The sequence below is a fragment of the Dendrobates tinctorius genome, unplaced genomic scaffold (genome assembly GCF_039654945.1).
Source record: "Dendrobates tinctorius isolate UK_male_01 unplaced genomic scaffold, ASM3965494v1 ptg000055l, whole genome shotgun sequence".
Taxonomy (NCBI): domain Eukaryota; kingdom Metazoa; phylum Chordata; class Amphibia; order Anura; family Dendrobatidae; genus Dendrobates; species Dendrobates tinctorius.
In genome coordinates, this window is record NW_027361723.1 from 74,891 (window position 1) to 84,967 (window position 10,077).

Here is a 10,077-nt window from a genome sequence, read left to right on the forward strand (position 1 = left end):
CTCTGCTGCAGGCAAATTCATATTTTGGCGTGTCAGTCAAGGGCACGTGCTGCCATTTTTCTGCTCCTATGTTTTTGTGCAGCATTGAGACTCTCTTCTTTCTTTCCATGTAGAAAATGTGGTCTCTTTGGCTGCAATTCTTCTTCTAAGACCACTTTTCCTAACACTAAATAGGTGTAGATGGGACTCGCTAATTGCTGATGGCAACTTCTGGACATCTTCTGACTTTGAAGGATTCCTTGGCTGACTAATGTCTACTGTCCTGAACGTTACCAATTACTTGGTGTCCATCATACCATCAGGGAGGCGTCTGATTGGCTCCAAATTAATTATGTAGCTGGACAAAGACTCCTAATATCCAGCCAATGTCATTAAGCACAATCTTCAGTGTAAAAAAAGAAGATGCAGTCTTGAAAGTGATGATCCAGCCTCATAGAACCCTGATCTCACATCATCCCGTCTGTCTGGTATCACATGAGGACATAGAAGGATCTGCACAAACTTCATACACATAAGATATGCGGTTAGCTTTCCAAGATGCTTGGAAAAACCTCCTGCCGAGATCCTTCACAAACTGTGGACAAGTGACAAGAAGAAGTGACAAAGGTGATGGACAGTAACCCAATACTGATGATTGAGATGACAGGTGGTAACCAAATAGTGGAGATTTACCTTACTCTTTTCTTCATTCACTTAGTTTATTTTTATCAATTACCAACATCCAAACACTATACGATGTATGAAGCTTTATACTATGTAGTATTATTTTGTTCCACACCTGCCTAAAACTTCTGCACAGTACGGTGTATGTTTATTAGGAAGAAGAATGTTAGCAGTTGAGGCAATACCAGTAATTTATAGGGTTTTTTTCTTTCGTAATGTCAAGAAAAAAGTATTTGTAAGAAAAAAAAAAATTGCAGGAAGTAGGAAATTGTTAGTCTTTGGGGTAAAATGATTCCCCGGTTTGGGTAAATGGAAGTCCTTTTGTCCATTTCTTAAGTTTTGTCCCAACGAGGTCGAGGTGGAAACAAATGCTTTAAAGAAGAGAAGGGTGACACATATTTACAGCCCCCCTCCATGACACTCATCTGTTGGCTTTCTCCATCTCACTGCCGTATTGTTCTGACGTTTTACACCTGGTGTATCAGGGGGAAGATCTGACTATTATTAAAGTGGAGGTTAAAGAAGAAGCCGATGAGATGATGATTGATCCACCGAGTATGAACGAGGTGAAAGAAGGAATTCCTGACGAAGACTCCGCAGGTAGGTAATACGGAACTTGGAAAGAGAACTCTGCCATTACATAAGGTGGGGGGGTTCCACCATAGCGTTACTTGACTGTAATGTTTTGTGCCGTGATGTCCTGGATCTAAGGAAGCTGTAAAGTCCTATGGAAGCTCTCTCCCAGATGTTAGATGAAACCCGTCATGTGTAACACTTGGCATTAGTTTTTTGGGGAAAAATGGCCGCACCGACAAATACAGTAATGCCAGAGCGAACAGAGGTGAGAACTAATGGAGACCATGAGATGTATGAAGTATATTCGTTCAATTTGCAGAAGTCTCGGCTGGAATCACACATGCAGTACGGCCGTTTTGGTTCAGTTTTTTTAGCCAAAGAAAGGGGTAGATTCAGTAGGAATAGAAAACATAAAAGAAGGGCTTGTCCTCTTACCGAATCCACGGGCTTGTCCTCTTACCGAATCCACGGGCTTGTCCTCCTACCGAATCCACGGGCTTGTCCTCCTACCGAATCCACTTCTGTTTTGGCTCTAAAAATATATGAAACTAAACCCTTGTTACCGACCAGACACATTTTCAGATTTTTCATACATGCTGTTTACGAGCTTTAAAAAAGTTTCTCGTTCAGATATTCAAGTAATATTGGTCGTTTTTTTTCGCGATACCTCACGCTTCTTTTTTATGCCACTGTCGTTCATTTGTTTTTTATTTTTAATCAGGACCACTAAAATACATCTTCTACACACCGCTCCACTCCACCCGCGGATGTTGGGCACTTGATGGCGGATGGAACCATTTCATCTTATCTTGCTTAACTGTTCAGTAATTTTGACCAGGGGTGACCAAACATTCACCTGCAGCTGTACTGGGCATCCCTTTATTAAGTGTCTCAGTGTGCTCCATATAACATAGATTTTATCTCCTAGATGAGTACTGCTTCTGCACTCTGTGCCATGTGTCCCCTAATAATGTCACATTACAGCTGCCGCGAATCTCTTTGACAATTGTGTCTGAGAAGAACAGTGTTTCTTCTGCTCAGACGTAATTGTGAAGGCTGCAGCGTTACATTGCTTATGTCACGAGACTGGCAGGAGATAGCATGGCTCCGAGTGGAGGAGCAGCGCTGGTTCAGCAGATATGTATACGTTTATTTTGATTTTACACTGTATATAGAGGGAATTAAAATTGCTTGTCCAATAATAGATGATACCCTTAATATGATTTTTTTTTTACAAGTTTGTCAAATGTGTTTAAAACATCAAAGATAATTATATCTTTTAATCTTTACAGAAGCCCCCAGTAGAGATTCAAATGAAATATTTGTGTTGTCACGTAATTGTAAAGTAGAAGATGAAGATATCATGCAGCCCTCCGCTGGAGAAAACCTTCATGTACATCCAGGACTTCACAGCACAGAAAACTCCTCTAAAAATGGAGAACCTTCTCCTGCTCAATCACAGATTGCAATAATTCTCACAGTGGAGAAACCGTACACCTGCTCAAAATGTGGGGGGTGTTTTCCAGATGAACCACATCTTCTTACACATGAGAAAAGTCACGCAGGAAAGAAGTCGCATTCATGTTCTGTTTGTGGGAAATTTTTTACGACAAAACCAAATCTTGTGAGTCATCAGAAAATTCACACAGGAAAGAATGTATATTCTTGTGCAGAATGTGGAAAGTGCTTTACAAAAAGAACAAATCTTGTTATACATGAGAGACGGCACACAGGGGAGAAGCCGTTTCCATGCTCAGTTTGTGGGAAATCTTTTATAACTATATTTGATCTTGTTAGACACGAGAGAATTCACACAGGAGCGAAGCCGTATTCATGTCCTGCTTGTGAAAAATGTTTTGTAAGTAAGTTCAATCTGGTCGCACATCAAAAAACTCACACAGGAGAGAAACCGTTTTCATGTAACGAATGTGGTAAATGTTTTCTAACAAAAGTTAATCTGCTCAAACATCAGAAAATCCACACAGGAGAGAAGCCGTATTCATGTTCAGAATGTGGGAAGAGCTATAAAGATAAAACAAGTCTTGTTTGTCATGAAAGAATTCACACAGGAGATAAACCATACTCCTGTTCAGAATGTGGGATGTGCTTTAAAGATAGAACAAGTCTTAGTAGACATGAGAGAAGCCACACAGGAGAAAAGCCTTTTCCTTGTTCAATATGTGGAAGACGTTTTAAATATAATTCAAACGTTGTTGCACATGAGAAAACGCATGCAGGCGAGAAGCCATATTCATGTCCTGAATGTGGGAAATTCTTTACAACAAAATCAAATCTCGTCATTCATCAGAAAATTCACACTGGAGAAAAGCCGTATTCATGTCCACTGTGTGGGAAGTCTTTTACAGGGAAGGCAGATCTTGTTTCACACACTAGAGTTCATTCCGGAGAGAAGCCGTATTTATGTTCAGAATGTGGAAAATGCTTTACAACTAAAACAAGTCTTATTGTACATGAGAGAGCACACACAGGAGAGAAGCCGTATTCCTGCTTGGTGTGTGGAAAAGGTTTTATAGTTAAATCAAGTCTGGTTAGTCATGAGAGAACACACACAGGAGAGAAGCCGTATTCATGTTCACTTTGTCAGAAATGCTTTACAGGCAAACAAAGTCTAGATAAACACGAAAAACGTCACAGAGGAGAGAAACCATATCCATGTTCGCTCTGTGGGAAATGCTTTATAGATAGCACATGTCTTAGTAAACATCAAAAAAGTCACATAGTCGAAAAGCTTTGATCTATGTGTGGAAATGTTTTACAAATGAATTATAACTTTTCAGATAATTAGCATTGATATTGAGCACTCTTCTTGTTGGGAGGGGGGAAATGAGATGAGCAAAAAATATTTTAGTAGAATTATTCTTGATCTGCAAAACACCCAAATTATAATTACCTGAGTTCAGCTGTGACCTGGATTCTTGGAGAAAATTATTTTGGCCATAAAGAAGAGCCTTGTGTAGTTTGTGTGCGCTGAGGCTGAAGTGTCCTCACTGGGGCTCACAGCTTTAATTTTTACCTTATTTTACTTGTGTATCTAGCATCATTAATCCACAGCCCTGTAGACAACATCACTGTCTCCACTGGAGCTCACTATCTAAATCTAATGTCTTTGGAGTTTGAGAGTAAATGGCGATACACGTAGGAACTCTTGGAGCAATTTCATAAAGCTTTGCAAACTGAAGGAAACTTTCAAGTTTCTCATTTTGGCAATTCCTAACCTGTCATTTGAAAAAAAAACAAAGACTGATGTGTTTGATGGTCCACAGATGCAGCAGTTCATCGAAGATGAACATTTCATCGGGACAATGTCAGAACTCCAAAAGAATGCTTAGTTATTGTTGAAAGACTTTATCACAGACTTTCTTGGAAATAGACGAGCACACTGAAATTGTCTGAAAAATCTTGGAGAGCTACATAATGTTTGGTTGCAACATGAGCATCAAGGTACATTTTCTGCATAGCCACCTTGCTAAGGCTAGTTTCACATTAGCGTTTGGAGGCGCAGCGGACGCTCGCTGTGAAGCTCCGCCCCCCTGCCGCGCCTTTTCCGGTCAGCTCAGCCTATGGGTGCATGCGGCCTGCATATCCTGTCTTTAGCATTGGGTACGCAGGCCGTGCGCAGGTATTCTTTTGCCGCCACATGCATCCTTTTGACGGTGCGGCGATTGCACCAAAATGCACCACGTTGCGTTTGGCGCAGGTCGCCGCACCGTCAAAAGGACGAATGCAACGGCAAAAGAATAGCTGCGCATGGCCTGCGTACCCAATGCTAAAGACAGGATATGCAGGCCGCATGCACCCATAGGCGGAGGAGGTGCGGCAGGGGGCGGAGCTTCACTGCGAGCATCCGCTGCGCCTCCAAACGCTAATGTGAAACCAGCCTAAGTTCCCTGAACATCTTGGTACCATCAGTGATGCTAATCAATGTTCATGGGAAGATGGATGGAGCTAAATACAGGGCAATCCTGGAGGACAATCTGTTAGAGGCTGCAGAAAACGTGAGACTGGGACGTGGATCACTTTCCAGCAGGACAACGACCCTCAACATTCTGCCAGAGCTACAATGGAGGGTTTATATCAGAGCATATTCATGTGATGTGTGAATGGCACAGTCAACATACAGACCGAAATGCCAGAGAATCTGTAACAAGATTTGTAAATTGCGGATCAGACGTCTCCATCCAATGTCACGGAGCGAGCGTGCAAAGAAGGGGCAAAATATCACCTCCTAGATGTGAAAAGCTTGAGAGACAGACCCCAAAAGACAGCAGAGATACCTGGTAGAGAGAGAAGACCCCCAAAAGACTGCAGAGATAGCTGGTAGAGAGAGAAGACCCCAAAAGACTGCAGAGATAGCTGGTAGAGAGAGAAGACCCCAAAAGACAGCAGAGATAGCTGGTAGAGAGAGAAGACCCCAAAAGACTGCAGTGAGAGGTGGGAGAGACAAGACCCCAAAAGACTGCAGAGATAGCTGGTAGAGAGAGAAGACCCCAAAAGACTGCAGAGATAGCTGGTAGAGAGAGAAGACCCCAAAAGACTGCAGAGATAGCTGGTAGAGAGAGAAGACCCCAAAAGACTGCAGAGATAGCTGGTAGAGAGAGAAGACCTCAAAAGACTGCAGTGAGAGGTGGGAGAGAGAAGACCCCAAAAGACTGCAGAGATAGCTGGTAGAGAGAGAAGACCCCAAAAGACTGCAGAGATAGCTGGTAGAAAGAGAAGACCCCAAAAGACTGCAGAGATAGCTGGTAGAGAGAGAAGACCCCAAAAGACTGCAGAGATAGCTGGTAGAGAGAGAAGACCTCAAAAGACTGCAGTGAGAGGTGGGAGAGAGAAGACCCCAAAAGACTGCAGAGATAGCTGGTAGAGAGAGAAGACCCCAAAAGACTGCAGAGATAGCTGGTAGAGAGAGAAGACCCCAAAATACTGCAGAGATAGCTGGTAGAAAGAGAAGAACCCAAAAGACTGCAGAGATAGCTGGTAGAGAGAGAAGACCCCAAAAGACTGCAGAGATAGTTGGTAGAGAGAGACCCCAAAAGACTGCAGAGATAGCTGGTAGAGAGAGAAGACCCCAAAAGACTGTAGAGATTGCTGGTAGAAAGAGAAGACCCCAAAAGACTGCAGAGATAGCTGGTAGAGAGAGAAGACCCCAAAATACTGCAGAGATAGCTGGTAGAGAGAGAAGACCCCAAAAGACTGCAGAGATAGTTGGTAGAGAGAGACCCCAAAAGACTGCAGAGATAGCTGGTAGAGAGAGAAGACCCCAAAAGACTGCAGAGATTGCTGGTAGAAAGAGAAGACCCTAAAAGACTGCAGAGATAGCTGGTAGAGAGATAAGACCCCAAAAGACTGCAGAGATAGCTGGTAGAAAGAGAAGACCCCAAAAGACTGCAGAGATAGCTGGTAGAGAGAGACCCCAAAAGACTGCAGAGATAGCTGGTAGAGAGAGACCCCAAAAGACTGCAGAGATAGCTGGTAGAGAGAGAAGACCCCAAAAGACCGCAGAGATAGCTGGTAGAGAAGACCTCAAAAGACTGCAGTGAGAGGTGGGAGAGAGAAGACCCCAAAAGACTGCAGAGATAGCTGGTAGAGAGAGAAGACCCCAAAAGACTGCAGAGATAGCTGGTAGAGAGAGAAGACCCCAAAATACTGCAGAGATAGCTGGTAGAAAGAGAAGAACCCAAAAGACTGCAGAGATAGCTGGTAGAGAGAGAAGACCCCAAAAGACTGCAGAGATAGCTGGTAGAGAGAGAAGACCCCAAAAGACTGCAGAGATAGCTGGTAGAGAAGACCTCAAAAGACTGCAGTGAGAGGTGGGAGAGAGAAGACCCCAAAAGACTGCAGAGATAGCTGGTAGAGAGAGAAGACCCCAAAAGACTGCAGAGATAGCTGGTAGAAAGAGAAGACCCCAAAAGACTGCAGAGATAGCTGGTAGAGAGAGACCCCAAAAGACTGCAGAGATAGCTGGTAGAGAGAGAAGACCCCAAAAGACTGCAGAGATAGCTGGTAGAGAAGACCTCAAAAGACTGCAGAGATAGCTGGTAGAGAGAGAAGACCCCAAAAGACTGCAGAGATAGCTGGTAGAGAAGACCTCAAAAGACTGCAGTGAGAGGTGGGAGAGAGAAGACCCCAAAAGACTGCAGAGATAGCTGGTAGAGAGAGAAGACCCCAAAAGACTGCAGAGATAGCTGGTAGAAAGAGAAGACCCCAAAAGACTGCAGAGATAGCTGGTAGAGAGAGACCCCAAAAGACTGCAGAGATAGCTGGTAGAGAGAGAAGACCCCAAAAGACTGCAGAGATAGCTGGTAGAGAAGACCTCAAAAGACTGCAGAGATAGCTGGTAGAGAGAGAAGACCCCAAAAGACTGCAGAGATAGCTGGTAGAGAAGACCTCAAAAGACTGCAGTGAGAGGTGGGAGAGAGAAGACCCCAAAAGACTGCAGAGATAGCTGGTAGAGAGAGAAGACCCCAAAAGACTGCAGAGATAGCTGGTAGAAAGAGAAGACCCCAAAAGACTGCAGAGATAGCTGGTAGAGAGAGACCCCAAAAGACTGCAGAGATAGCTGGTAGAGAGAGAAGACCCCAAAAGACTGCAGAGATAGCTGGTAGAGAGAGAAGACCCCAAAAGACTGCAGAGATAGCTGGTAGAGAGAGAAGACCTCAAAAGACTGCAGTGAGAGGTGGGAGAGAGAAGACCCCAAAAGACTGCAGAGATAGCTGGCAGAGAGAGAAGACCCCAAAAGACTGCAGAGATAGCTGGTAGAGAGAGAAGACCTCAAAAGACTGCAGTGAGAGGTGGGAGAGAGAAGACCCCAAAAGACTGCAGAGATAGCTGGTAGAGAGAGACCCTAAAAGACTGCAGAGACAGCTGGTAGAGAGACCCCAAAAGACTGCAGAGATAGCTGGTAGAGAGAGACCCCAAAAGACTGCAGAGATAATAATAAATTTTATTTCTATAGCGCCGACATATTCCGCAGCGCTTTACATTTCAGAGGGGACTTGTACAGACAATAGACATTACAGCATAACAATAATCACATAGATCATAACAGATACCAAGAGGAATGAGGGCCCTGCTCGCAAGCTTACAGTCTATGAGGAAAGAGGGAGACACGAAAGGTGGGTGGTAACAGTTGCCCTGATTGTATGGACCAGCCATAATGTTAAGTGTGTAACAGTACAGACACAGAGGGCTAATGGATGTATAAAGCATGTGGGAACATGATGCGGGGAACCTGGTTATGGTAAAACTTTTGGCTGTGCCACACAGGGATAGATTAGGTTAATGTGTTGAGGCGATAGGCCAGTCTGAATAAATGCGTTTTCAGGGCACGCTTAAAATTGTGGGGATTGGGGACTAATCGTATTGACCTGGGAAGTGCATTCCAAAGAATTGGCGCAGCACGTGTAAAGTCTTGGAGATGGGAGTGGGAGGTTCTGACTATTGAGGATACTAACCTCAGGTCATCAGCAGAACGGAGGGCACGGGTAGGGTGGTATACTGAAACGAGGGAGGAGATGTAGGGTGGTGCTGAGCCATGGAGGGCTTTGTGGGTGAGGGTAATAAGTTTGTACTGGATTCTGGAGTGGATGGGTAGCCAGTGTAAGGACTGGCACAAGGTAGAGGCATCGGTGTAACAATTGGTGAGGAATATGATCCTGGCTGCAGCATTCAAGACAGATTGGAGAGGGGAGAGTTTGGTAAGAGGGAGACCGATTAGAAGAGAGTTACAATAGTCGAGATGAGAATGAATAAGAGAAACAGTAAGAGTTTTTGCAGAGTCAAAAGTAAGAAAAGGTCGAATTCTAGAAATGTTTTTGAGGTGCAGATGACAAGAGCGAGCCAGTGATCGAATGTGGGGGGCAAAGGAAAGCTCGGAGTCAAGTATGACCCCAAGACAGCGGGCCTGTTGCTGGGGAGTAATAGTGGAACCACACAGAAATGGCAATGTCGGGTATAGGTACATTAGTAGAGGGAGGAAACACAAGGAGTTCAGTTCAGAGATAGCTGGTAGAGAGAAGACCCCAAAAGACTGCAGAGATAGCTGGTAGAGAGAGAAGACCCCAAAAGACAGCAGAGATAGCTGGTAGAGAGAGAAGACCCCAAAAGACAGCAGAGAAAGCTGGTAGAGAGAGAAGACCCCAAAAGACTGCAGTGAGAGGTGGGAGAGACAGACCCTAAAACACTGCAGCAGTAATTGCCACAAAAGGTGGTCTTAAGTATTGACTCGGAGCTGAATACAAAGGCGCATCACAAGTCTTCAAATTTTATATTTTTAAAATCTTTAGAAACCTTGTATCATGTCCTCTGCACTTCACAATCCTCGTATTGTATGTAATGCCACCATTATGTAGCATTTCAGTTTTCAGATGTAATGAGGAAAAAATGTGGAAAAGTTCACGGGTGATGAATACTTTTTCAAGGCACAGTATATCACATCTGACAAATATTTTGTTTCCTCCGATTTTCATTTTTTTTTCCTACTTGTTAATTATACTGATGAAAGGCGAAGTGTCATCAAATTAAATTTTTTCAGTTGTTACTAAAAAAGTTTGTATTTGAGTTAATTAAAAAAAAAATATGGAAGAATAATTAAAGGTTTGATATTTTTAACTTTAAAACACTAAGGGGAGGAGCTGATGAAATTTGCCATGAAATCCTAGTGTGGCGCTTGCTCGCCTTATGACTGCAGTAAATGTGGGTGGAGTCTGCACCATGTATCTGATGTAACTCCTCCCCTTTCTTACTGTTTGCAAAAGGATGAGGAAGAAAGAAGTTTCGTATCACTGTGCAGAGACTTTTTGATGGTGATTGCAAAAGTTA

At 43.6% G+C, this 10,077-nt stretch overlaps 1 protein-coding gene across 1 annotated transcript; it reads left to right on the plus strand.

The window, feature by feature from the left end:
* The first annotated feature begins 511 nt into the window (after positions 1–511).
* On the plus strand, positions 512–4,044 carry LOC141091574 (uncharacterized). The gene is made up of 2 exons (XM_073577232.1): positions 512–1,263; positions 2,532–4,044. Exons 1-2 carry the CDS (start codon positions 1,200–1,202, stop codon positions 3,992–3,994), a joined length of 1,527 nt encoding a protein of 508 aa, XP_073433333.1. The 5' UTR covers positions 512–1,199; the 3' UTR covers positions 3,995–4,044.
* The last annotated feature ends 6,033 nt before the right edge of the window (positions 4,045–10,077 follow it).